The sequence below is a fragment of the Salvelinus alpinus genome, chromosome 2, assembly GCF_045679555.1.
Source record: "Salvelinus alpinus chromosome 2, SLU_Salpinus.1, whole genome shotgun sequence".
NCBI classification, from domain to species: Eukaryota; Metazoa; Chordata; class Actinopteri; order Salmoniformes; family Salmonidae; genus Salvelinus; species Salvelinus alpinus.
Window position 1 is genome coordinate 83,757,403 of NC_092087.1, and position 27,500 is coordinate 83,784,902.

Here is a 27,500-nt window from a genome sequence, read left to right on the forward strand (position 1 = left end):
AAAACATATGAGAAAGGGAACGTGTGAGTTGGTTGCAAGAGAGAATATTGTGTTTGCTTGTGCAACATAAAGTGTGTATTCTCCAGCACAGAGGATCATAACGCTGGCAAGTGAAATGTAACAGGTTATTTGGGTGTTTCCAGAAACAGCAGCTACAGCAGGGCTTCCAAAGGAGGAAGTTTGTCGAAGATGAATGTTCTCTTCTGAAACAGACTTTATTTAGCATATGGCCACACTGAGACTGCATTGTGGTTTCACCCCTTCTCTCTCTGTATGTGTTCATGTCTGTTTGTGTTTGTGTGTGTGTGTGTGTGTGTGTGTGTGTGTGTGTGTGTGTGTGTGTGTGTGTGTGTGTGTGTGTGTGTGTGTGTGTGTGTGTGTGTGTGTGTGTGTGTGTGTATGTGTGTGTGTGTGTGTGTGTGTGTGTGTGTGTGTGTGTGTGTGTGTGTGTGTGTGTGTGCGTGCGTGCGTGCGTGCGTGCGTGCGTGCGTGCGTGCGTGCGTGTGTGTCTGTGTGTGTCTGTGTGTGTGTGTGTGTGTGTGTGTGTGTGTGTGTGTGTGTGTGTGTCTGTGTGTGTCTGTCTGTGTGTGTGTGTGTGTCTGTCTGTGTGTGTGTGTGTGTGTGTGTGTGTGTGTGTGTGTGTGTGTGTGTGTGTGTGTGTGTGTGTGTGTGTGTGTGTATACGGTGAGACATCTTCTAAACAGCTTGAGAACAAGGTTGTGTTTGCGCAACTGCAGGACTGCATCATATCCTGTCTGTCAGAACTGTGACAAGGACAGTTAAAGTTTGGAGCTACCATCTCTACTAACCGTGCTGTCTGGGGGAATCGAGGTATGTAGCAGTTTCCTTTACAGCATTTCTTGTTGTTGTTGTTGTAGTTGTTGTTGTTGTCTATAGGATCGTATATTCATTAATGATGTGTCAAAGTTGATGTGTTTTGGGTTTCTGTTAGAGAACTATGCCTTTGTTTAACCTCTCTATCCTGTCCTCTCCCCCTTCCTTCCTTCCTTCCTTCCTTTATCTCTCTCCCTCTCTTTACCTATCCCCCCTCTCTCTCTCTCCCTGTCCCTCCCTCTTCTGTCTCTCTCTCTCTCTCCCTCTCTTTACCTATCCCCCCTCTCTCTCTCTCCCTGTCCCTCCCTCTTCTGTCTCTCTCTCTCCCTCTCTCTCCCTGTTCATCCCTCTTCTCTCTCTCTCTCTCTTCCGGTCCCTCCCTACCTCCCTCTTCTCTCTTTCTCTCTCTCCCTCTCTCTCCCTGTCCCTCCCTCTTCTGTCTCTCTCTCTCTTCCGGTCCCTACCTACCTCCCTCTTCTCTCTCTCTCTCCCTGCCCCTCCCTCTTCTCTCTCTCTCTTTCTCTCTCTCCCTGTCCCTCCCTCTTCTCTCTCTCTCTCTCTTCCGGTCCCTCCCTACCTCCCTCTTCTCTCTCTCTCCCTCTCTGTGTCACCTCCCTCTCTCTCTCTCCCCCTGAACTCCCCCCAGACTTCCTGCTATGGAGGCAGTAGGTAAGTATGACTTTACAGCCACTGCTGAGGATGAGCTGAGCTTCAGGAAGGGAGACAACATGAAGGTAAAGAGGACAGCAATCCCCTTGCACACGACTAGTGTACCCTAGCAAGGGCACATAGTAAACATAAGTAGACAACCCTTATGTCGGGAATACTCCATGCAACACTGTCTTGCAAACCCATTGTTAGTTGATAGGTGCTGACATGTTGGTCACAGGCCTTTGTTATAGCATACAGTAAGCTATGTTGTGAGACGGTCAAATGGCAAACATGTATAAGTCATACGGTATCCACAGCATTTCCTGTTTGCACTCTTTGACTTATGTCAATACTTCTCCATTCTAACCACCTTATGTGTGTGTGTGTGTGTGTGTGTGTGTGTGTGTGTGTGTGTGTGTGTGTGTGTGTGTGTGTGTGTGTGTGTGTGTGTGTGTGTGTGTGTGTGTGTGTGTGTGTGTGTGTGTGTGTGTGTGTGTGTGTGTGTGTGTGCATGTGTGTGTGTGTGTGTGTGTGTGTGTGTGTGTGTGCGTGTGTGTGCGTGTGTGTGTGTGTGTGTGTGCGTGTCCCACTCCTCTGTTCTCTGTAGATCTTGGGCACCAATGATGACTGGTTGATGGCTGAGCGACATGGAAAGAAGGGATTCATACCACGTAACTACATCGACATAAACCTACCCAGGTCATACTTATTACCCAAGACAATCACCTACCTAGGTCATACTTAATTACCCAAGACAATCACCTACCCAGGTCATATTTATTACCCAAGACAATCACCTACCCAGTCATACCTATTACCCAAGACAATCACCTACCCAGGTCATACTTATTACCCAAGACAATCACCTACCCAGGTCATATTTATTACCCAAGACAACCACCTACCCAGGTCATATTTATTACCCAAGACAATCACCTACCCAGGTCATACTTATTACCCAAGACAATCACCTACCCAGGTCATATTTATTACCCAAGACAATCACCTACCCAGGTCATACTTATTACCCAAGACAATCACCTACCCAGGTCATATTTATTACCCAAGACAATCACCTACCCAGGTCATATTTATTACCCAAGACAATCACCTACCCAGGTCATACTTATTACCCAAGACAATCACCTACCCAGGTCATACTTATTACCCAAGACAATCACCTACCCAGGTCATACTTATTACCCAAGACAATCACCTACCCAGGTCATACTTATTACCCAAGACAATCACCTACCCAGGTCATACGTATTACCCAAGACAATCACCTACCCAGGTCATACGTATTACCCAAGACAATCAAGCAGTACTGTGTGTCAGTGTGTGTCGGCTATGTGATGTCTGTGTGTAAGCAGGTGTGAACACAATCCGATGTTATGAAAAATACTAAATACAATTTTGTTTACTGCTCTCCATCTCCCCCCACCCCTTCTCACCCACTCTCTCTCTCCCCCTCTCTCCTCCTCCCTCCCCCTCTCCCTCCATCTCTAGTTGGTACCAGGAGAGTGCTAGTCGAGGTGAGGCCCAGGAGTCTCTCATGGCCCAGCCTATAGGATCCTTTCTGATCAGGGGCAGCCAGAGCGCCCCAGGAGACTTCTCCATATCCGTTAGGTCAGTGTGTGTGTGTCTTTACATTAAAAAGCTAGATTCATGTACACGACAACATCATTGACCACATATTTGCCTCATATTTGCATCATATCACTATACCTACCTACCTACCTACCTACCTACCTACCTACCTACCTACTTCTCCTCCCCCAGACACGAGGCAGACGTGCAGCACTTCAAGGTGATGGCAGACACCAGAGGGCAGTATTACCTCTGGTCTGAGAAGTTCAGCTCCTTCAACGAGCTGGTGAACTATTACATGAACAACTCTGTCTCTAAACACAGCCGCATCTATCTGCTGGACACAGATACACAGGTACTGGTTATAAGTAGTTATAAGTAGTTACAAGGGGTTTATAAAGGGCTTATACATAGTTAATAAAGGAGCTGGTGGAGTACTACATCAACAACTCTGTCTCTAAACAGCATCTATCTGCTGGACACAGAAACACAGGCAGGAGTAGAACTATGGAGGATCCCTGAACAACTCTGTCTCTAAACAGCATCTATCTGCTGGACACAGAAACACAGGCAGGAGTAGAACTATGGAGGATCCCTATTCACTAAATGATGGTGTCGGGTACTTCAAGCTTGATCAGGATAAATAGCTAAAACTGTTCATTATCGGTTTATTGAATCTGAAAGAAAAGTTATAACAGTGCTCTCTCTCTCTCTAATTTCACTTTTCTTCCTAGGAGAGGGGATTCGGCCAGACCAGGACATCAGCCCCATCCTCTCAGCCCCAGCCTCACCAGCCCCGCGCACCCCAGCCTCACCTGCCCCTGCCCAGCATACCCCAGCCTCACCTGCCCCTGCCCAGCATACCTCAGCCTCACCAGCCCCGCGCACCCCAGCCTCACCTGCCCCTGCCCAGCATACCCCAGCCTCACCTGCCCCTGCCCAGCATACCTCAGCCTCACCAGCCCCGCGCACCCCAGCCTCACCTGCCCCTGCCCAGCATACCCCAGCCTCACCTGCCCCTGCCCAGCATACCCCAGCCTCACCAGCCCCGCGCACCCCAGCCTCACCAACCGCTGCCACGCACACCAGACCCCATACCCCCACCACAGGTAGTATACACTCTACAACCAAATCCCTCCCTCCTGTGTGTGTGTGTGAGTGTGAGTGTGTGTGTGTGTTTGTGTGTGTGTGTGTGTGTGTGTGTGTGTGTGTGTGTGTGTGTGTGTGTGTGTGTGTGTGTGTGTGTGTGTGTGTGTGTGTGTGTGTGTGTGGTGATGTGTGTGTGTGTGTGTGTGTGTGTGTGTGTGTGTGTGTGTGTGTGTGTGTGTGTGTGTGTGTGTGTGTGTGTGTGTGTGTGTGTATAGAATGGAGCTACGTGTCTAATCAACCCCTGTGTGTGTACCTGTGTTCCAGCGTGCGGCTGTGACCACGGGGGGCAGTGGTCTGATGCAGGTGAGAGCTCAGTATGACTTCAACGCCGAGGAGAAGGACGAGCTGAGCTTCAAGGCTGGTGACGTCATCGAGGTGCTAGAGTGTTCCGACATGTCATGGTGGAAAGGAAGACTGAGGGGACAAACGGGAGTGTTCCCTTCCAACTACACCAACCCTGTATGAGAGAGAAGGAAATGGTTAGCATTTAGAGCTAAATAATTATCTGAATTCATTATAGCAGACGTTCTTATCCAGAGCAACTTAAAGGAGCAATTAGGGTGAAGTGCCTTGCTCAAGGGCATATTGACAGATTTTTCACTCAGGGATTCGAATCAGTGACCTTTCGGGTTACTGACCCAACAGCCTCAACCGCTAGGCTACCTGCCTCCCTAACAATAACAATTATATTTCTGAGAGAGAGAGAGAGAGAGAGAGAGAGAGAGAGAGAGAGAGAGAGAGAGAGAGAGAGAGAGAGAGAGAGAGAGAGAGAGAGAGAGAGAGAGAGAGAGAGAGAGAGAGAGAGAGAGAGAGAGAGAGAGGACATAACAATTAGCTTTAGCATTAATTATACATATTGTAGCTTTCTTTCTGGTTTATTATGAATGTACTTTACCAACCAGGCTTATGTCAGGATAACTCAACTATTTAAAACTTCAGAACACAATTATTACTGTATGATTATCAAATAAATGCATTTTCTGTAAGCCCCTGTATAAAGCCTTATGTTAATCAATGTTGCAACATAACTACCATTAATTTTGAGTTTGACTTTTGTGAGAGCAATAGCCTTGGATCAACTAACTGTGGAATAAAACCAATTCCAGGAAGAGCCACAAATATCTGGGTTGTTTGAAGTCCAACAATAATCACAGTCTGACAGTCACGTGCATGATAGCCACATAAGCGTTGGGTGCTTCTATAGGGTGATTTCCGTCATATAATAAGGTATTTATCGTTCCGCCCCTAAGGCAGGTAATGCCGCGTTCAAGACAACTGGGAACTCAGAAAATAACGCGCTTTTGAATGGTCATCCAACTCGGAATTCAAGTAACTCTAGGATGCCCGAGTTTCCGACTTGGAATTCCGACTTGGATGACCATTCAAAACGATTTTTCACAGACGGAACTCGCTTTTTTTCCCGAGTTCCCAGTTGTATTGAACGCACTGAAGTCGGAGATTTCCGAGTTCCAAGTTCCCAGTTTTCTGAACGCGGCATTTGAGGTTAGCTGTCAAAGTCAAACGTCACACAGGTAGCCTAGGTAGGTAGGTGACGGTGTATCTTCCGGATCCTTTTCAAATCACACGGTAGCGGTTGTGCGACTTAACCCATAGGCTTCAGTCCAGCGGTGACACAGCGGTGTCCAGCCATGGCCGAGTCCCAGCTAACATGCATGGAGGACGGCCACATCAAAGAGAACGTCCCGGAGTCCAAACCGGAGTTTTACTACAGCGAAGAACAACGCGCGGCGGTTGAACAACTGCTCAAAAACGGTGACGGCGCGTTCAAAATGCGACTGAAAGAGGACAAAGTGAAAGACTTTCTCTCGGCCCGTGATATTAAAACGATAAGGAACACTTTCAAAGAATATGACACTGAAGATGAAGAGAAGAGCGGAGAAATAAAAGCGAAACCCGACGATTCCAAAGCGAACTCGGGGCACCATTCGACGTACTGGCCGCAGATGTCGGATACAGAGGTGCCGCCGTTGGATCTCGGTTGGCCCAACGGGGGTTTGTTCAAGGGGGTCACACGCGTGGCGGTTCACACGCACCCGCCAAAAGAGAACGGACCGCACATCAAGGAGGTCATTCGTAGGCTGATCCAAGAAGCTACCAAGGTGAACTGTGGGTATATACTGTTCAATAATGATGTAATAACATAATGATGAACTGATTAATGCAGGACTTATGACTGTGTTGTATTGGTTTATTATTGGGATAGTGATAGCCCTGGCCTATGTATCTCAAATGTGAGGTAGGAATCTAACTCATGAAGCCATTTTTTTCATGGGAAAGTAATCTATATAGTAATTTATCAGAGAACTTAAAATACGGCTGGGGGGGTTAGGGGAGAGGCGGTGATTGAATAGAGAGACTGGATGGATTGCCCGAATAAATGACTGATTGTTAGAGGCGTGTCTCAGCGGAGTGAAGCGGCGTGCGTGCGTGCGTGTGTGTGTGTGTGCGTGTGTGTGTGTGTGCGTCAGCAGGGGCCTATGGAAGTGAGTGTTTAAACTTGTAGAGCAGTGATCATCAACTCAACAGCAGGAAGATATTTTCTGAACAGAGGATTGTCGAGAGGCCTGAACATAATTACAAATCATTTGTAGACTACAAATTGACCGCAAGAAGCCCAGACAGATACATGTTTTGACTAAAACAGAATAATTTCAAACCTTGCTTACGTTTATATACGATCACGTGTCTCTCTGTTATGCCTGGGAATTCTTGGGAACATATTTCTTAAATGAAAATCACTTGGAGCTGATTTCCTGGTGCTTCTACAGTCTTTTACGTCCAACAATTAACTTTTTTTGTCATTTTTTTTGTTATTATTATTATTTCCAGTAGACTTGGGGGTCATCCACGGGCCATGAATCCTGTCTGATGACATATATCATTGTTGAATGCCCTCATTGAACGAACAGCTGATTTCCCTATTACACAGGAAACATTCTGTCATGTCAATTAAAGTTAGGTTTGCTTTCATGATTAGGCTATTCAGAGAACACATATACAAAGACACACACACACATGCTGTGTTTGGATGCGTACAACCTCACATTACAACAACACAGGAGAGATAAATGGGGTCCATTGTGATGAATGAACAAATCACTCAGCATGTTGGCAGCACATAACAGGGCGAACTGGAGTCAGAGCTGCTTATTTGAGTTGCCTTTAGCCACGTTTGTTTTATAGTGTATCTAGAGACTGAGTCATTTTGGACCCACCCATCTTGACGCAGTCAGTCAACCAGTCAGCCAGTGAGTCATCCAGTCAGAGCCACCCCATCAGCAAGTCAGTCAGTCAGTTAGTCAGGCAGTCAGTCCATGACACATTTCCTCCCTTTGTACAACTAGGTCTTAGAAGAACACACAATCACATTGATGTCTTGTTCCGGTTTGGTTTAGGCCGTCATTCTAAATAAGAATTTGTTCTTAACTGACTTGCCTAGTTAATTAAAGGTTAAATAAAACATGTTAAAAATGATTGTGTCAATACAGTATATTGTTACAGGAGTATGTTGATAGTTGAGGATATGTTAAACCTGGGCCTATGTCATATACAGTATGTTACATATATGACAGTGTGTTAATGTGAGGTCAGAGGGCGGCAGGTAGCCTACAATGTCATGTAAATGTACATGCACTGTCTATCTATACCTACAGGCGATTCCCCCACAACTCTGGGCTGAAGTTTCCCCTAGGTACAGATCTAGGATCAGCTTCCCCTCCCCCGATCCTAACCTTAACCATTAGTGGGAGAAATGTAAAACTGACCCAAGATCAGCACCTAGGGGCAACTTCACCCTACTTCTAGTTCACCTACCTGTCAAGTGAGTGAATGAGAAAATATGAAAGTCATTTCTCAGGTGTGTGTGTGTGTGTGTGTGTGTGTGTGTGTGTGTGTGTGTGTGTGTGTGTGTGTGTGTGTGTGTGTGTGTGTGTGTGTGTGTGTGTGTGTGTGTGTGTGTGTGTGTGTGTGTGTGTGTGTGTGTGTGTGTGTGTGTGCCAAACAGGATTTCATGGAACACCGCAGCCTGCTGCTTTGAACCAGTGTGTTTAATGTTATGAGAAATGGAGAGAATGTGGTGTCAAGTACACACCACCCACACATCAAATCAAATAGTTTGTGTCACATGCGCCGAATACAGCAGGTGTAGACCTTACCGTGGAATGCTGATTGACAAGCCCTTAACCAACAATGCAGTTAGAGAAGGAGTTAAGAAAATTAAAAAGTTTAAAAATTAATTAAATAAAGAACACAAGAAAATTACATAACAATAACGAGTGGTCAATATAAATAGTTTGGGTGACCATTTGATTCATTGTTCAGCACTCTTATGGCTTGAGGGTAGAAGCTGTTAAGGAGCCTTTTGGTCCTAGACTTGGCGCTCCGCTACCGCTTGCCGTGCGGTAGCAGAGAGATCAGTCTATGACTTGGGTGATTGGAGCCTTTGCAAATTTTTGGGGCTTTCCTCTGACACCGTCTGGTATAGAGGTACTGGATGGCAGGAAGCTTGGCCCCAGTGATGTACTTGGCTGTACTCACTACCATCTGTAGTGCCTTACGGTCAGATGCCGAGCAGTTGCCATACCAGGCGGTGATGCAACCGGCCAGGATGCTCTCGGTGGTGCAGCTGTAGAACCTTTTGAGGATTCTGGGGACCCATGCCAAATCTTTTCAGTCTCCTGAGGGGGAAAAGGTTTTGTCGTGCCCTCTTCACGACTGTCTTGGTATGTTTGGACCATGATCGTTCGTTGGTGATGTGGACACCAAGGAACTTGAAACTCTCGACCCGCTCCACTACAGCCCCTTCAATGTTAATGGGGGCCTGTTCAGCCCTCCTTTTCCACAAACACACACAGTCTTGTACAGCTAACCTTGTGGGGACACACAATTCAGTCCCATTCAAAATCATATTTTCCCTAACCCGTACTCTTACCCTAACCCATACTCTTACCCTAACCCGAAAACCTGACCTTAACCTAACCATAGCTCCTAACCTCAACCCTTAACGTAATTCTAACCCTAACACTAATTCAAACCTTAACCCTAAACCCCCTAGAAATAGCATTTGACCTCATGGGGACTAACAAAATGTCCCCAGTTGGTCAAATCTTTGTTTGTTTACTATTCTTGTGTGGACTTCTGGTCCCCACATGTATAGTTAAACACGTCCACACACACAGACACACACTCAGTAGTGATACAGGGACCTGCATAATCAGGTGTGGTGTGTTTAGCTTAGCAGACTGTGGTTGTCTTCATCTACATACAGTAGAATAGATTACTGTGTAATCTACATCACAACATTGACATGGATGGCATTAACAAGGAGTGGATTTTGTTGCAGCTACTGTTAGATGGAAGACATTGTGGTGGTGTAGGTTTTTAACTTGAATTATTTCATACTGTAACTTGTTGTTTCTCTTTGCCCGTACTCATAAAGTGTATGGGTTAGAGTAGGAGTGCTGATCTAGGATCAGGTCTCCCCGGTCCATTATGATCTAAAAGGCCAAGCTGATCAGCACTCCTACTGTACGAGGCTTTGTGAACACAACACAGGCCCTGTTGTTACAACGGAGAACCCTTCACTCAGCATGTTTCCTCTGGAGAATGTTGTGTCAGCATACAGCCTTTTCCTTGTCTGAATGAGAACATTCATGTGAATGAAGAAACCTTTTCCTCCTCCACCCTTTCCCATTACTAAGGTCATCTCAAGAATAAAGCTTTTGTAGGGCTGCTAGTTAAGCCTTGTTCACATTGGCATTTTGAAGTGACTCAAATCCTATTTTCTTTCCTTTTGACTGAAAAGAAAGTGTTATGTTGTGGACACATTCAAGTCAATGTATCGGTCTCATCCTACTCCAGAGAGTTCTAGGTCCATGGAAATTCCAACTTTTTCATTAATTCCCCATATCAAACAGAAAGTAAAAGCTAAGCAGAACAGAACCAGTTCTGAGGAAAGATAATAGCTGAGATTCCACTTCCTTGTTCCTTCCTCAGGTGTTTTATGTTGTGTTAAACCCCTCCCCACATACCTGTCTCTGTCTCTGCTTTGTCTCTGCCAGCCTGGCAGCTTCGGGGAAACTAGGAGACATGTTGGGGCAGCTAGGAGACGTGTTGGGGCAACTAGGAGACGTGTTGGGGCAACTAGGAGACGTGTTGGGTCAGCTATTTCCTTCCATTGAAATACGTAGGCGGCCGCTTAAGCGTTTTTTCAGGCCCCTAAGTCCAAACAATGTAAAAAAGAAAAAATTGTGTCCGAAAAAAAATAATATATATATATAAATATATGTTTCATTTTAGGGATGAAAAAAACGCTTTCAGTATAAATTTAAACCACTAAAATCAGATATAAAGTATGTAGTAAAGATAATGGACATATAGATTTGTTCATAGTATCGTCTCTGAGAACTAACAATCACCAACATTAAAGCTCAGGGAGAAAGTTGAAAGTCCCCAAAACAATGAATTTATCAGTATTTATTTTGTCATGATGTTTGAGAAACAGAACACAGCGTTAGCCATGGCACAATGCCAAGCACTGCAGGAAACTACATTTAAAACTGCAACATTGTCTCTCAGCTCCGTTGTAAAATGTGCAGAATTGGCTTAAAAGTTCAAAAAATGTCTCTACACCGCCAAGATGTCACTGTTTATAAGCCTTTATAAGCCTAAGTGTTTTCTGTAGGCCCTGCTTGTGCTTTCAGCCCGACAGTCAGTGATTGTTGTGTGGCCTTTTGTCAGCGAGGTTTTTCATTGTTTTATTGACTTTCAAGTGATATGATTCACTACTATTGATCTTAATCACTTTTTATTTCCATGGATTGTTCTAGCTATATTTCATATACATTGTGTAAATTGTATGTTTTTAAAAATTTAATTGTTGACTGTTAAATATAGTTTGATTTGAATGTATTTGCTGTGTTTCTCCCTCCAGGTGTTTAAATAAAGTTTGATTGTATTTGATTACCCCTGCCTCTATGTGTGTTTAAATAAAGTCTGATTGTATTCCATTTTTAAATAAAGTTAGATTGTCTTTGTATCTTTCAGGTGTTAGCTATAGTCATGGACCTGCTGACAGACATCCAGATACTGCAGGACCTGCTGGACGCGGCGTCGCGACGCTCCGTGGCCGTCTACATCCTGTTGGATGTCAGCGGGGTTCCACACTTCCTGGATATGTGCTGCAGGCTGCAGGTCGGAGCTCAGCACCTGCGGGTAAGAGACGGTCCCTCATACTGAAGCAGAGGACATTGAAGGCTTTAGGCTACTCACTTATGTGTTGAACAAGGGCCCTGTGTCATGTGTGATCATGTGACACGCCTGGGGGACCAGTAAGGGAAAACTGTAAGTCGCTTTAGATAAGAGCGTCTGCTAAATAAATAAAATGTCAAATGATTTTTGGCATCTTAAATTCAACAGATTTCTATGTTAATATGCACAGATGGTAGTTTGGATATGGGAGGTTTAACACCGAGGAGTTGATGGCTTTCTGTGTGTATGCAGAATCTTGCTCGTCTGTGTGCGTTTTGTTTATGACGGTGTCAGGTTACCATAACCCTAACCCTTTATATAACTGTGTGTGTTGTATCTTTCAGAACATCAGGACTCGTACAGTTCAGGGTACAGGGTTGGGTCTGTCCTTCGGTAGACTCCTTGGTTCTTTGTGTAGTAAATACATGCTGGTGGATGGGGACAAAGTCATGTTCGGCTCCTACAGGTAAGAGAAAGTAGCTGTATGCTTCTCTCTATCTCTCTCTGTCTCTCTCTCTCTTCTCTCTCTTCTCCCTCTCTTTCTCTCTTTCTCTTTCACTCTTTCTTTCTCTCTCTCTCTCTCTCTCTCTCTCTCTCTCTCTCTCTCTCTCTCTCTCTCTCTCTCTCTCTCTCTCTCTCTCTCTCTTTCTCTCTATCTATCACTCTCTCTCTCCCTCTCTTTCTCTCTCTCTCTCTCTCTTTCTCTTTCTCTCTCTCTCTCTCTCTCTCTCTTCTCTCTCTTCTCTCTCCCTGACTTTCTCTCTTTCTCTTTCACTCTTTCTCTCTCTCTCTCTCTCTCTCTCTCTCTCTCTCTCTCTCTCTCTCCCCCTCTTTCTCCCTCTCTTTCTCTTTCTCTTTCTCTCTCTCTCTCTCTCTCTCTCTCTCTCTCTCTCTCTCTCTCTCTCTCTCTCTCTCTCTCTCTCTCTCTCTCTCTCTCTCTCCCCCTCTCTTTCTCTCTCTCTTTCTCTCTCTCTTTCTCTCTCTCTGTCTTTGTCTTGTGTGTGTGTGTGTGTGTGTGTGTGTGTGTGTGTGTGTGTGTGTGTGTGTGTGTGTGTGTGTGTGTGTGTGTGTGTGTGTGTGTGTGTGTGTGTGTGTGTGTGTGTGTGTGTGTGTGTTTATTTCCAAGACATAACATATCTGTTCTTTCTCTTCTAGCTTCTCTGCTGTGTGTGTTTCACTGTGTCTTTATTGAAGACCTAAACATCGTTCTTGTGATCTTCTTCTCCTCTAGCTTCACATGGAGTTCGTCTCGGATGGACCGCAACATGATCACGGTCATGACTGGCCAGGTGATCGACTTCTTCGACCGCGACTTCTGCGAGCTCTACGCCGTCTCCGAAAAACTGGACCTCTACAAGGAGTTCAACCTCAGCCCACCTCCCAACATGGCCGCCGCCACGCGGCTCAAAGTGGAGCCCGTAAAACCCCAGTTACGAGTCGCCACATCCAGATTCCAGGTCAGTCTAGGCAACTCGCGTGGAGGTGATCTCCTGGTGCCTGCACATAAATACCACAACCCCAAATACTCTTTGGTGTGCGGGAACAGTGTTCCTGGACTGACGGGGTCCTTGCAGGATCTACCAGGCATAGAAAAGACGGCTATAACTGCGGGTCCTGAGGGACTAACGCAGGTGAACAGCGAGTGGTTGGATCAACTCACCCCGCTACCACCCGACGGCGGGAAGGTCGGGGCGAAAAAAACCAACAGCATTTTGGAGAAGAAATCCCGCTCTTTTAAGAAACTCTTCAAGGGGAAATCGACAGCCAATCAGAGCGTGGACACCGGGGGTGATAGCCCGGCAACCAGTCCAATCTCCTCCCCCACATCGTTGGGAACCAATAGTATGGAGGAGATGAATAACCTTGAAGTCATGGTGAAACAACCAATGAAGAGTAAGAAGTTTAAAAAGAGCCTGAGGAGTGTTTCTCAACAGACTGTCAACACACAAGACGATGACAGTAAGTTGTTTTTCTTCTGTCATTATTTTAGCTCAGTTTGATCCTCTCTCCCTCTCCTTCTCCCTCTCCCTCTCACTCTCCCTCTCCTTCTCCCTCTCCCTCTCACTCTCCCTCTCCTTCTCCCTCTCCTTCTCCCTCTCCTTCTTCCTCTCCCTCTCCCTCTCACTCTCCCTCTCCTTCTCCTTCTCCCTCTCCTTCTCCCTCTCCTTCTCCCTCTCCTTCTCCCTCTCCTTCTCCATCTCCCTCTCCTTCTCCCTCTCCTTCTCCCTCTCCTTCTCCTTCTCCCTCTCCTTCTCCCTCTCCTTCTCCCTCTCCTTCTCCTTCTCCCTCTCCTTCTCCCTCTCCCTCTCCTTCTCCCTCTCCTTCTCCCTCTCCTTCTTCCTCTCCCTCTCCCTCTCCCTCTCCCTCTCCCTCTCCTTCTCCCTCTCCTTCTCCCTCTCCTTCTCCCTCTCCCTCTCCTTCTCCCTCTCCCTCTCCTTATCCCTCTCCTTCTCCCTCTCCTTCTCCCTCTCCTTCTCCCTCTCCTTCTTCCTCTCCCTCTCCCTCTCCCTCTCCTTCTCCCTCTCCCTCTCCTTCTCCCTCTCCCTCTCCTTCTCCCTCTCCTTCTCCCTCTCCCTCTCCCTCTCCCTCTCCCTCTCCTTCTCCCTCTCCTTCTCCCTCTCCCTCTCCCTCTCCTTCTCCCTCTCCCTCTCCTTCTCCCTCTCCTTCTCCCTCTCCTTCTCCCTCTCCTTCTCCCTCTCCATCTCCTTCTCCCTCTCCTTCTCCATCTCCTTCTCCCTCTCCTTCTCCCTCTCCTTCTCCCTCTCCCTCTCCTTCTCCCTCTCCTTCTCCTTCTCCTTCTCCTTCTCCCTCTCCCTCTCCTTCTCCCTCTCCTTCTCCCTCTCCCTCTCCTTCTCCCTCTCCTTCTCCCTCTCCCTCTCCCTCTCCCTCTCCTTCTCCCTCTCCTTCTCCCTCTCCTTCTCCCTCTCCTTCTCCCTCTCCCTCTCTTTCTCCCTCTCCCTCTCCCTCTCCCTCTCCCTCTCCTTCTCCCTCTCCTTCTCCCTCTCCTTCTCCCTCTCCCTCTCCTTCTCCCTCTCCTTCTTCCTCTCCCTCTCCCTCTCCCTCTCCTTCTCCCTCTCCTTCTCCCTCTCCTTCTCCCTCTCCTTCTCCCTCTCCCTCTCCTTCTCCCTCTCCCTCTCCCTCTCCTTCTCCCTCTCCTTCTCCCTCTCCTTCTCCTTCTCCCTCTCCTTCTCCCTCTCCTTCTCCTTCTCCTTCTCCTTCTCCCTCTCCTTCTCCCTCTCCTTCTCCTTCTCCTTCTCCCTCTCCTTCTCCCTCTCCTTCTCCCTCTCCCTCTCCTTCTCCCTCTCCCTCTCCCTCTCCCTCTCCTTCTCCCTCTCCTTCTCCCTCTCCTTCTCCCTCTCCCTCTCCCTCTCCCTCTCCTTCTCCTTCTCCCTCTCCTTCTCCCTCTCCCTCTCCTTCTCCCTCTCCTTCTCCTTCTCCTTCTCCCTCTCCTTCTCCTTCTCCCTCTCCTTCTCCCTCTCCTTCTCCCTCTCCCTCTCCCTCTCCTTCTCCCTCTCCCTCTCCCTCTCCTTCTCCCTCTCCTTCTCCTTCTCCTTCTCCCTCTCCTTCTCCCTCTCCTTCTCCTTCTCCTTCTCCCTCTCCTTCTCCCTCTCCATCTCCTTCTCCCTCTCCTTCTCCCTCTCCCTCTCCCTCTCCTTCTCCCTCTCCTTCTCCCTCTCTTTCTCCCTCTCCCTCTCCATCTCCTTCTCCCTCTCCCTCTCCTTCTCCCTCTCCTTCTCCCTCTCCTTCTCCTCCCTCTCCTTCTCCCTCTCCTTCTCCCTCTCCTTCTCCCTCTCCTTCTCCCTCTCCCTCTCCCTCTCCCTCTCCCTCTCTCGTCGTTATGTCAATACCTGTATTTCTGTTTATCTCTCTCAAGTCATTTAACCATTGCACTATTTTCCTCCCTCCCTCTTTCATTCTTTCTTTCAGGCGTACAGAGCCGTAGGCCATCAACAAAGAACAGTTGTAGTCTATCCTGATTCAAAACCTGAGTCAATCCGGATTCAAACCACCCCACTCAACTGGTTCTCTGTGGGATTCCATAATACCTTTGGGATCTGGTGCAATAATTACTATAATGTGTCAATTCTACTTGCTCTGTACAGAGATATTCTACGGACAAACAGAGCCTCCCTGTGCCGCTAAGCTGAGATCGGCGATCGGTGAAACAGCCCCCAGGCACATTAGTTGTTGTTTTCCTTTTGAGGAAAAGAGCATCCGTGTTTGAAGTAACGTCTTTGTTGTCGTAATAGTGTAAGTGGACGTGGCAGTTTCATCACAGTGGATTCCAGGTTGAAGAAGCCCTGTGTCACTGAGCACCAAGTCTGTGATACTTACTTACCATGTAAAGAATAATGTCATGTTGCCTTGTGAAGTCTTGTATGTAATTAATGTGACTTTTAGGTGTGTGTTTCATGCTGTGACCAACGTACGTCAATGATAAGTGGATTGTGGAATGGATTTGAATGGATATTTGAGTGTGTGTTTATTCAGTACATTAAAAAAATGTTTTTCTGAGTTTTCTAGTCGTGTAACATTTGTGGTCTGATTCGCCAGTGGTAGTTACGTGTGCTGATGTTTACGGTTTCTGTGGTCATGTGATGATGTTTAAGGTTTCTGTGGTCATGCCTTTGTCTTCAGTGAAGGCGCTGTAGACAGTGATGATTCTGGTCTGCCATCTAGTGGCTGTAGACCTGAATGAGCAGAATAGATTCAATAGCTGTAACACGTGTTCTGACGCTCTGACGTGTGGTGTGGTTGGTGGACTAGTTTAGCACTGTGTTGCTGATGGGACCAAGCATTGTCACTTCCTCACAAATACATCGTATCCCCTACCCATCTCTCTCTCCCTCCTGCGCTCTCTCTCTTCCCTCCACCCTCTCCCCATCTCTCTGGGTGTGTTTGCACAGTTATAAGCCTCTCTCTCTCAAACACACTCCCATCCCATCCCTCCCTCCTCTCTGGGTGTTTGCTACAGCTCTAACCACAGAGAGGAACCACAGGCGTGAGGGGAACTGATGCAAGGGAGGACCGGTGTGTGGCGCAACACTGAAAACGGAAGTACAGAGGCACACAGGAAGGCGATCAGAGGTGTTGATGACTAAAGACCACTGTTCGCTCAACACTGGCCCAACTGACCATAAACGCTGATCTGGGGTCAGTTTGACATTTCCCCCCCACTAATGGTTAAGGTTAGGATTGGGGGAGGGGAACTGATCCTAGATCTGCACAGAGGAGAAACTTCACCCTGGAGCATTAGAAACACAACTGAGGCTTTAAACACATGTAGGAATGTTTTTTCCATAGCAGTTATTAGCCTATGACTCATTAATGTAGACCTCTAATAATCATAAGATAATAACTTGGCTCTATGCAGGCTATACCATTGCTACAGACTCAGTTTGTGTTAAGTTTTCTCAGCACAAGACACCACCATAATGGTATGAGACAATAGGTTATGTCCATTAGAAGGAATAAGGAGGCTTGGGTTGTACCACTGTTAGTTTTGTCAGATGAGGAGATGAGAGATGGTCCTTTTGTCTAGTGTGTTGTTCCCAACACCACCGGCAGGGGTCACTTCTCTATAGAGATCAGTGTTGGACACACAGAAACAAACACAGGTTCCTCCATCTCTCACTTCCTCTTACTGTGTGTGTGTGTGTGTGTGTGTGTGTGTGTGTGTGTGTGTGTGTGTGTGTGTGTGTGTGTGTGTGTGTGTGTGTGTGTGTGTGTGTGTGTGTGTGTGTGTGTGTGACCGTGTTTAACTATTCTTGAATAGTAAAGAATAGTAAACAAACATAAAGTTGACCAATTGGGGACATTTTGTTCGTCCCCCCGAGGTCAAATGTTATTTATAGGAGGTTTAGGGTTAAGGTTAGAATTAGTGTTAGGGTTAGGAGCTAGGGTTAGGGTTAAGGAAATGGTTAGGGTTAGGAGCTAGGGTTAGGTTTAGGGTTAAGGTTAGGTTTTTGGGTTCAGGTTAAGGTTAGGGTAAGAGTACGGGTTAGGGGTTAGGGAAAATAGGATTTTGAATGGGACTGAATTGTGTGTCCCCACAAGGTTAGCTTTACCAGACTGTGTGTATGTGTGTGTGTGTGTGTGTTCAACTGGAACATGCAGGTGTCCCTTTCCTTCTGACTGAAAACAGGACTTACTGCTCTCACCCTACTGGTGGATTTGCCCCTGACTACTGATCTAAGGTCAGTTTAACATTAACTCTGATGGTTGAGAATAGGACTGGGAGAGAGGGAGCTGATCCTAGATCTGTGCTTACAGGCAACTACCACCCAGTAATCTGACATGTTCACAATGGCCTTTGTATGCCATTTATTTAATAATCAATTGAACAATTAAAGTACAAGATAAAAAAATAAACATGAATAGAAGAACATGGTAGAGACAATAGTTCTGTATATGTACTCCCAGGTTCTGTGTGTATACTCCCAGGTTCTGTGTGTATACTCCCAGGTTCTGTGTGTGTACTCCCAGGTTCTGTATATGTACTCCCAGGTTCTGTATATGTACTCCCAGGTTCTGTATATGTACTCCCAGGTTCTGTGTGTGTACTCCCAGGTTCTGTATATGTACTCCCAGGTTCTGTATATGTACTCCCAGGTTCTGTGTGTGTACTCCCAGGTTCTGTATATGTACTCCCAGGTTCTGTATATGTACTCCCAGGTTCTGTATATGTACTCCCAGGTTCTGTATATGTACTCCCAGGGTCTGTATATGTACTCCCAGGGTCTGTATATGTACTCCCAGGTTCTGTATATGTACTCCCAGGTTCTGTATATGTACTCCCAGGTTCTGTGTGTATACTCCCAGGTTCTGTATATGTACTCCCAGGGTCTGTATATGTACTCCCAGGTTCTGTGTGTGTACTCCCAGGGTCTGTATATGTACTCCCAGGTTCTGTATATGTACTCCCAGGTTCTGTATATGTACTCCCAGGTTCTGTATATGTACTCCCAGGTTCTGTGTATGTACTCCCAGGTTCTGTATGTGTACTCCCAGGTTCTGTATATGTACTCCCAGGTTCTGTGTGTGTTTGGTGCTTGTATGGCATGACGGTGACAGAAGAGGTCTTTGTGTGTTTGTATGCTATCTCTATTCACCTCTGTGATATAAATAGTGTGTTGACTTCCTGGTGAGATCTGATGGTTTCTCTCTCTAACCAATACAGTCTTATCTATAGACATAGTGGACAGAACAGATACAATAACCAGGCGACTCAGAGATCCTCTCTACAGTATTAGCATACAGAGACAAACACATTTCAGTCATTTAACAGACACTCTTATCCAGAGCAATTTACACAAACATTATGGGTCAAGCGCCTTGCTCAAGGGCATTTTCACCTAGGCGGCTCGGGGATTCGAACCAGAAGCCTCGTGGCTACTGGCCCAATACTCTTATTAACCACTAGGCTACCTGCCGCCCCAGTACAGTTGGTGCAGCCAGCAACGTTCGAGGTGTTATCTATTAGCATGATGTACATCCAGTACATAGAACAGGTATGATAAACCAGACACAGAGGTCTTATAACAGCAGACAAGGCTGCATCTCAAATAGCACCCTATTCCCTATTTAGTGCACCACTTTTGACCAGGGTCCACAAGGCTCTGGTGGAAAGTAGTGCACTGTATAGAGAATAGGGCACCATTTGGGACACAATCAAAGAGTCATACAAGGACAGTAGGTAGAATCAGCCATGCTTGAGGTGGTTTCTATCTGCAGTATGTACACATGAGAAACCGCTCTCTTGGCTTCACTTCTGTCACCTTAACAACACACAGTATGTACAGGTCACGTTGACAGCTGCTGACAATGACAGTATTTCATCTCACAGGATAAGAAGGAAGTCCTTTGACACGGCTGTGGTTCAAAATGAGAAGTCACTCTTCCAGACAGTACACAGTTCCACCCTTTTAATTAATCCAGATAAAAGTCCAAATCAGTGTTTCCCCCAGCAGTCTTCTCAGGAACTCTTCTTGCAACTAAACAAATTATCCCTCAATTCTCATTATGACAAAAGTTAATTTCTAATTCCTTTTTAAGGTAGAAAGTCCTGATTCTCACTGCTGAAAGTGTCCAGGTTCCCAATGCTTAGTCAGATCCACTGAACCTGAACCAAAGTCTATTGATTGTACTATTTGCTGTAGGGGTTCCCTCTGTGATGCAGTACTGTGATTGATCCACAGGGGGTGCTGTCCTGTCTCAGTCTTGGGGAGCCTGGTTGATCACCTTCTTCTTACGCACCGACACCAGGTCATAGAAGGGGTCCTTGGTGATGCTGGCTCTGTAACGTGAGATAACAGGATGCTGGGTATTTAATGGTGTTGTGAGAGCGTGTGGAGCCTCTAAAAGCCCAACCTAGGCAACATAGAGGAACGACAGTACGTCTCTCTCTAGGTCACTGCTCTACCGCTTAAATCAAATACTAAATAGTAGCTGGTAAGATGGAGACCACAGAAGTTCTTTTTAATGAGTGCATTTTGAAAGTGGCGAACTACCTTCACTAAAACCACTGCAAAGGTTTTGCCTGCAAACTTTGGTTTTGAATTGCGGCGTTCTGGAATGTCTGCCTCCTGATTGGTCGGGAGAGTCACAGAATTTTTTCAAATGTTCTTATCGATGTAGGCAGTGACACAGTTGCTCTCTGCCAAAAGAGTCCATCATTGAAGCCAGACCCTAGTCACTGTGTTGTCTATCTGTGTGTGTGTGTGTGTGTGTGTGTGTGTGTGTGTGTGTGTGTGTGTGTGTGTGTGTGTGTGTGTGTGTGTGTGCGTGCGTGCGTGCGTGCGTGCGTGCGTGCGTGCGTGTGTGTGGTGGAACTGGGAGGAGCTATAGGAGGATGGGCTCATTGTAATGGCAGGAATGGAATAAATGGAACGGTATCAAACACATCAAAACACATGGGAACCACACGTTTGACTCCGTTCCATAAATGCCATTCCAGCCAATACAATGAGCTCGTCCTCCTACAGCTCCTCCCGCCAGCCTCCACTGGTGTGTGTGTATCTCCTGTAGGTCCTCCCACCAGTGTGTTCTTCCAGGCGTTCTACCTGATGCTCTCTATCCATGTGTCTCGTTCCTCAGCGGTAGCAGCACAGATCATGTACGACTGGTGTTTCCCCTCCACCACTCTGCCGTCTGTCTCTGTCTTACACGCCTTGATCTTCTGTCCCCTGCTGTTGGGGTTATACAGCTCCAGACAGTACTGAGGAACACAGAGAGACAGACAGGAGCAATCAAGTCAATCACACGGAAGGGTAAGTAAGGGTGAGTAGTGCATTCTTACTGGTCTGCTCTCACTCTCTCTCTTTCACACACACGCACGCACACACGCACACACACACACACACACACACAAACACTGAAGGATGAGTGTCTAAGGGTATTGTGTTCTTACTGGTTTGCGTGCATACACCACCTCTCTCACACACAGGTTCTCCAGAGGGATGATGCCTCTGGGCTCCTTGTCCTGTAGAGAGATGAGGTTAGAGGAAGGAGGTTAGAGAGGGAGGGATGGAGAGAGTTGCAGTAGAGGATGGAGGCAGGGACCAAGGAAGGAGGGGTATGGAGGGATATAACCGATGCAGAGGGAATGTTTTCATTGGGCGGGGAAGAGATGGAGGGATGAAAAGCAATAGGAAAGTTAGAAAGGAAGGAAGGAGAAGGGGATGGACAGATGGAGATGAACTTAAAGGAGGAATGGAGAGGTATTGAAAGGGGTCAGTGAGATGGACAGAGGGATGGACATAGAGGAGTAGGCAGGTAGGAGAGACTTACAGTGGTGTACTCAAAGTAGTAGAGACTTACAGTGGTGTACTCAAAGTAGTAGAGACTTACAGTGGTGTACTCAAAGTAGTAGAGACTTACAGTGGTGTACTCAAAATAGTAGAGACTTACAGTGGTGTACTCAAAGTAGTAGAGACTTACAGTGGTGTACTCAAAGTAGTAGAGACTTACAGTGGTGTACTCAAAGTAGTAGAGACTTACAGTGGTGTACTCAAAGTAGTAGAGACTTACAGTGGTGAACTCAAAGTAGTAGAGACTTACAGTGGTGTACTCAAAGTAGTAGAGACTTACAGTGGTGAACTCAAAGTAGTAGAGACTTACAGTGGTGAACTCAAAGTAGTAGAGACTTACAGTGGTGTACTCAAAGTAGTAGAGACTTACAGTGGTGTACTCAAAGTAGTAGAGACTTACAGTGGTGTACTCAAAGTAGTAGAGACTTACAGTGGTGTACTCAAAGTAGTAGAGACTTACAGTGGTGTACTCAAAGTAGTAGAGGCTTACAGTGATGAACTCAAAGTAGTAGAGACTTACAGTGGTGTACTCAAAGTAGTAGAGACTTACAGTGGTGTACTCAAAGTAGTAAAGACTTACAGTGGTGCACTCAAAGTAGTAGAGACTTACAGTGGTGTACTCAAAGTAGTAGAGACTTACAGTGGTGTACTCAAAGTAGTAGAGACTTACAGTGGTGAACTCAAAGTAGTAGAGACTTACAGTGGTGTACTCAAAGTAGTAGAGACTTACAGTGGTGAACTCAAAGTAGTAGAGACTTACAGTGGTGAACTCAAAGTAGTAGAGACTTACAGTGGTGTACTCAAAGTAGTAGAGACTTACAGTGGTGTACTCAAAGTAGTAGAGACTTACAGTGGTGAACTCAAAGTAGTAGAGACGTACAGTGGTCTACTCAAAGTAGTAGAGACTTACAGTGGTGTACTAAAAGTAGTAGAGACTTACAGTGGTGTACTCAAAGTAGTAGAGACTTACAGTGGTGAACTCAAAGTAGTAGAGACTTACAGTGGTGTACTCAAAGTAGTAGAGACTTACAGTGGTGTACTCAAAGTAGTAGAGACTTACAGTGGTGAACTCAAAGTAGTAGAGACTTACAGTGGTGAACTCAAAGTAGTAGAGACTTACAGTGGTGTACTCAAAGTAGTAGAGACTTACAGTGCTGAACTCAAAGTAGTAGAGGCTTACAGTGGTGAACTCAAAGTAGTAGAGACTTACAGTGGTGAACTCAAAGTAGTAGAGGCTTACAGTGGTGAACTCAAAGTAGTAGAGACTTACAGTGGTGAACTCAAAGTAGTAGAGACTTACAGTGGTGAACTCAAAGTAGTAGAGACTTACAGTGGTGAACTCAAAGTAGTAGAGACTTACAGTGGTGTACTCAAAGTAGTAGAGACTTACAGTGGTGTACTCAAAGTAGTAGAGACTTACAGTGGTGTACTCAAAGTAGTAGAGACTTACAGTGGTGAACTCAAAGTAGTAGAGACTTACAGTGGTGTACTCAAAGTAGTAGAGACTTACAGTGGTGTACTCAAAGTAGTAGAGACTTACAGTGGTGTACTCAAAGTAGTAGAGACTTACAGTGGTGAACTCAAAGTAGTAGAGACTTACAGTGGTGTACTCAAAGTAGTAGAGACTTACAGTGGTGTACTCAAAGTAGTAGAGACTTACAGTGGTGTACTCAAAGTAGTAGAGGCTTACAGTGGTGAACTCAAAGTAGTAAAGACTTACAGTAGTGTACTCAAAGTAGTAGAGACTTACAGTGGTGTACTCAAAGTAGTAGAGACTTACAGTGGTGAACTCAAAGTAGTAAAGACTTACAGTGGTGTACTCAAAGTAGTAGAGACTTACAGTGGTGTACTCAAAGTAGTAGAGACTTACAATGGTGTACTCAAAGTAGTAGAGACTTACAGTGGTGTACTCAAAGTAGTAGAGGCAGTTGTCAGTCAGGATGAACCATCTCCTCTTCCACGTCTTCACTCTGCCTCCTGGACAACCAAACACACACATCTGACTCTAGATATGATACGGCTTTTGTCTGTTTACTATCTAGACGGCATCCTACTGTTGGTTTGATCCACCAGACTACAGAGTCCAACAGGGAAGGGAAGGTGCTGGCTTTTAATGTTCCAGGTGTAAATCAGCTAATAACATCTCTGGATATCTGTGAAGGATGGAGCTCCCCAAGGAGCAACAGTATTTAAGAGGTACGTCAGCTAATAACATCTCTGGATATCTGTGAAGGACGGAGCTCCCCAAGGAGCAACAGTATTTAAGAGGTACGTCAGCTAATAACATCTCTGGATATCTGTGAAGGACGGAGCTCCCCAAGGAGCAACAGTATTTAAGAGGTACGTCAGCTAATAACATCTCTGGATATCTGTGAAGGACGGAGCTCCCCAAGGAGCAACAGTATTTAAGAGGTACGTCAGCTAATAACATCTCTGGATATCTGTGAAGGACGGAGCTCCCCAAGGAGCAACAGTATTTAAGAGGTACGTCAGCTAATAACATCTCTGGATATCTGTGAAGGACGGAGCTCCCCAAGGAGCAACAGTATTTAAGAGGTACGTCAGCTAATAACATCTCTGGATATCTGTGAAGGACGGAGCTCCCCAAGGAGCAACAGTATTTAAGAGGTACGTCAGCTAATAACATCACTGGATATCTGTGAAGGACGGAGCTCCCCAAGGAGCAACAGTATTTAAGAGGTACGTCAGCTAATAACATCTCTGGATATCTGTGAAGGACGGAGCTCCCCAAGGAGCAACAGTATTTAAGAGGTACGTCAGCTAATAACATCTCTGGATATCTGTGAAGGACGGAGCTCCCCAAGGAGCAACAGTATTTAAGAGGTACGTCAGCTAATAACATCTCTGGATATCTGTGAAGGACGGAGCTCCCCAAGGAGCAACGGTATTTAAGAGGTACGTCAGCTAATAACATCTCTGGATATCTGTGAAGGACGGAGCTCCCCAAAGAGCAACAGTATTTAAGAGGTACGTCAGCTAATAACATCTCTGAATATCTGTGAAGGACGGAGCTCCCCAAGGAGCAACAGTATTTAAGAGGTACGTCAGCTAATAACATCTCTGGATATCTGTGAAGGACGGAGCTCCCCAAGGAGCAACAGTATTTAAGAGGTACTTCAGCTACATGACATCATGACCATGTTTTTGGGTGTCTCACCTAGTTTGAGGAGCCATCCCTCCCTGTCGGGGTTGAAGAAGGTGTGAGTCAGGTCGTTCCCATCATCCTCTGGGATTTTAAAGGGCTCGTTCCTGATGCTGTCGTACAGTTTCTGAAGAGGGAGACAGCAGAGAAGCCAGCTGATGAGGTAAGGGCCATTTCCTGGTTTGACATACAGTATGTTTAGTTTTTATACAACTACAGCTTTCCACTGCTATCAAGGTAGAATTCAAACCAAGTATTGGCTGAAGTATCGGCCGATCCCAATACTTCAGGGTCATGTGACCTATATGAAAACTGTGAATGGCCGGTGTGTCTCACCATACACATCTCATTGGTCAATGAACTACTACTTCCTGATGATGTGACCTATGTGGCATCTCTGATTGGATGTTGTGTCTCACCGTGAGCAGCTCATTGGGCAGGTCCCCTCCGTTGTTGATGCCTCTGTTCATAGAGATGAATCTCTCTAGAGGGGTCTTGTCCTTCACGTTGGGGTTGTGGAGGCTGGTGTTCAACATGATGATGGCAAACGACAGGATGTAGCAGGTGTCTGAGGGAACACAGAGAAATGTAGACATTTATACACAGTTTTAATTGTGATTTCAGGGAAATGAGAACACATACAGTACCTCTACACACACACACACACACACACACACACACACACACACACACACACACACACACACACACACACACACACACACACACACACACACACACACACACACACACACACACACACACACACACACACAGACACACACACACACCTCTAGACTGAAAGATGTCTGTGTAGTCACAGTCACAGTAGCGCGTGGTTACACCACACACACACACACACACCTGTAGACTGAAAGACTTCAGCGTTACAGTCACAGTAGCGTGTGGCGAAGGTTTCCATCATGCGGTCAATCTTCTGTGCCTCGCCGGGCAGACGGAAACTCCACAGGAACTGCCTGAGACATACAGACAGACATTCAGACAGGGGGTTCAGACCAGTCAGGCTCACAGAGCTTCTGAGCCTCGCCGGGCAGACGGAAACTCCACAGGAACTGCCTGAGACATACAGACAGACATTCAGACAGGGGGTTCAGACCAGGCAGGCTCACAGAGCTTCTGAGTTCTGCCTTCAGTCTACAACTTCAGCCCAAGTCATCTTTTATTTGACCAAATGTGTTCTGTCATTTTAACATAGCTGAGAATTGAAATGTTAGTTGATGAACAGTCCGTCAACCTACCTCAGTGCCTGTACCAGGTTGAGGTCTGAGAACTCATGGAGGTCCACAAAGGCTTTCAGTGTCTGGAGGTGGAGGTCTTCTCTGTAAAGACACAAGCAGACTGAGCAGACGGGGAGGCACTAACTACAAGACCTATCATCATATTATTATTGATATGACTTCACTGTCTCCCATCTCCTCGAAAATCTCCCCCTTTGTCCTCTCCCCTCAGCCATCGCCGCTTCACCACCACCACCATCATCACCATCATCACCATCACCACCATCATCACCACCATCATCATCATAATTACCACAACCACCACCATCATCATCATCATAACCATGTCCCTACTGTACCTCTCTCCCAGGTAGTCTCCAATAGCAGTCTTATTGAGCCCCTCCTCCTTGTAAAGGAACTCTGCTATTGGCAGAGGGTTCCTCTCCAGAAGCTTGTTCTCTACCAGGTAGTTTATACCCTAGAATGATGTAAAACAGACATCAATTAACCAATTAACCAATACATCAACCAGTCAATTAACCAATCAATTAACCAGTATGTCCGGGGGCATCATCGGATGGGGCCACAGTGTCTCCTGACCCCTCCTGTCTCCCCTCCTGTCCCCTCCTGTCTCAGCCTCCAGTATTTATGCTGCAGTAGTTTATGTGTCGGGGGGCTAGGATCAGTCTGTTTAATCTGAATTATTTCTCCTGTCTTATCCGGTGTCCTGTGTGAATTTAAGTATGCTCTCTCTATTTCTGTCTTTCTCTCTTTCTTTCTTTCTCTCTCTCGGAGGACCTGAGCCCTAGGACCATGCCTCAGGACTACCTGGCATGATGACTCCTTGCTCTCCCCAGTCCACCTGGCCGTGCTGCTGCTCCAGTTTCAACTGTTCTGCCTGCGGCTATGGAACCCTGACCTGTTCACCAGACGTGCTACCTGTCCCAGACCTGCTGTTTTCAACTCTCTAGAGACCGCAGGAGCGGTAGAGATACTCTTAATGATCGGCTATGAAAAGCCAACTGACATTTACTCCTGAGGTGCTGACCTGTTGCACCCTCGACAACCACTGTGATTATTATTATTTGACCATGCTGGTCATTTATGAATATTTGAACATCTTGGCCATGTTCTGTTATAATCTCCACCCGGCACAGCCAGAAGAGGACTGGCCACCCCTCATAGCCTGGTTCCTCTCTAGGTTTCTTCCTAGGTTTTGGCATTTCTAGGGAGTTTTTCCAAGCCCCCGTGCTTCTACACCTGCATTGCTTGCGGTTTTAGGCTGGGTTTCTGTACAGCACTTTGAGATATCAGCTGATGTAAGAAGGGCTATATAAATAAATTTGATTTGATTTGATTTAGACAATCAGTCAGTCAGATACTATAAAACACTTTAAATGTAACACTTTTATATAGCTTTTGCAGTGATAAGAGTGAGTAACACACACATACACACACCGGCCTTCCGATCTGTGATTGGTTGTTCAATGCTGTTGTTAGTCTTGTTTCAGAATGATCTCATAGATTCCATCTGTTTGACTAGACTTCCTAAAAGCTTGAGACGGAATTAGTGCACCGTTTAAAAAAAAAAAATCACTATTCCTTAAAACTCAATATCTCTTCCCCTTTCTCATCAGCACTGTAACTGAGGGGAAAAGTTACATTCTCTGTCAATAGTCAGCTGTTGTAAATAGCTTTAGCCACTAGAGCAGTGGTCACCAACCCTAGTCTTGGTGATCTACTGGTTGTAAATAGCTTTAGCCACTAGAGCAGTGGTCACCAACCCTAGTCCTGGTG

The 27,500-nt window shown here is 46.2% G+C and overlaps 3 protein-coding genes and 1 long non-coding RNA gene across 5 annotated transcripts in view; 3 read left to right on the forward strand and 1 right to left on the reverse strand.

Moving 5' to 3' along the window:
• Window positions 1-719: 719 nt before the first annotated feature.
• On the forward strand, window positions 720-5,045 carry LOC139567970 (GRB2-related adaptor protein 2-like). Its single transcript, XM_071389614.1, has 7 exons — window positions 720-831; window positions 1,481-1,568; window positions 2,093-2,184; window positions 2,995-3,114; window positions 3,268-3,430; window positions 3,810-4,184; window positions 4,489-5,045. The coding sequence occupies exons 2-7, from the start codon at window positions 1,491-1,493 to the stop codon at window positions 4,687-4,689; spliced, it is 1,029 nt and encodes a 342-aa protein (XP_071245715.1). The 5' UTR covers window positions 720-831; window positions 1,481-1,490; the 3' UTR covers window positions 4,690-5,045.
• Window positions 5,046-5,727: 682 nt separating this feature from the next.
• Window positions 5,728-16,008, forward strand: LOC139567968 (protein FAM83F-like). The gene is made up of 5 exons (XM_071389612.1): window positions 5,728-6,344; window positions 11,290-11,457; window positions 11,838-11,959; window positions 12,725-13,452; window positions 15,421-16,008. Exons 1-5 carry the CDS (start codon window positions 5,874-5,876, stop codon window positions 15,468-15,470), a joined length of 1,539 nt encoding a protein of 512 aa, XP_071245713.1. The 5' UTR covers window positions 5,728-5,873; the 3' UTR covers window positions 15,471-16,008.
• A 1,513-nt stretch (window positions 16,009-17,521) lies between these two features.
• On the forward strand, window positions 17,522-18,433 carry LOC139567973 (uncharacterized). Its single transcript, XR_011673486.1, has 3 exons — window positions 17,522-17,895; window positions 18,127-18,273; window positions 18,316-18,433. It is a non-coding gene; the product is annotated as an uncharacterized lncRNA (long non-coding RNA).
• A 288-nt stretch (window positions 18,434-18,721) lies between these two features.
• cyth4b (cytohesin 4b) overlaps window positions 18,722-27,500 on the reverse strand; it is a 15,102-nt gene continuing 6,323 nt past the window's right edge. For both annotated transcript variants that reach the window (XM_071389617.1, XM_071389616.1), the window contains exons 5-13: window positions 26,063-26,181; window positions 25,725-25,805; window positions 25,330-25,442; window positions 24,885-25,033; window positions 24,481-24,592; window positions 23,203-23,279; window positions 20,903-20,974; window positions 20,556-20,710; window positions 18,722-19,789 (exon numbers count right to left, since the gene is read on the reverse strand). In XM_071389617.1, the coding sequence (XP_071245718.1) occupies window positions 19,708-19,789; window positions 20,556-20,710; window positions 20,903-20,974; window positions 23,203-23,279; window positions 24,481-24,592; window positions 24,885-25,033; window positions 25,330-25,442; window positions 25,725-25,805; window positions 26,063-26,181 (960 nt within the window). In that variant the 3' untranslated portion in view covers window positions 18,722-19,707. The remainder of the gene's footprint in view (window positions 19,790-20,555; window positions 20,711-20,902; window positions 20,975-23,202; window positions 23,280-24,480; window positions 24,593-24,884; window positions 25,034-25,329; window positions 25,443-25,724; window positions 25,806-26,062; window positions 26,182-27,500) is intronic.

Excerpts from the sequence above, each read along its gene's own strand:
- LOC139567970 (XM_071389614.1), top strand. The coding sequence starts at position 1,491 with ATGGAGGCAGTAGGTAAGTATGACTTTACAGCCACTGCTGAGGATGAG. Across the intron at positions 3,115-3,267 it reads GACTTCTCCATATCCGTTAG|ACACGAGGCAGACGTGCAGC; the intron begins GTCAGTGTGTGT and ends CTCCTCCCCCAG. Across the intron at positions 3,431-3,809 it reads TGCTGGACACAGATACACAG|GAGAGGGGATTCGGCCAGAC; the intron begins GTACTGGTTATA and ends TTTTCTTCCTAG.
- LOC139567968 (XM_071389612.1), top strand. The coding sequence starts at position 5,874 with ATGGCCGAGTCCCAGCTAACATGCATGGAGGACGGCCACATCAAAGAG. Across the intron at positions 6,345-11,289 it reads TGATCCAAGAAGCTACCAAG|GTGTTAGCTATAGTCATGGA; the intron begins GTGAACTGTGGG and ends TGTATCTTTCAG. Across the intron at positions 11,960-12,724 it reads GTCATGTTCGGCTCCTACAG|CTTCACATGGAGTTCGTCTC; the intron begins GTAAGAGAAAGT and ends CTTCTCCTCTAG.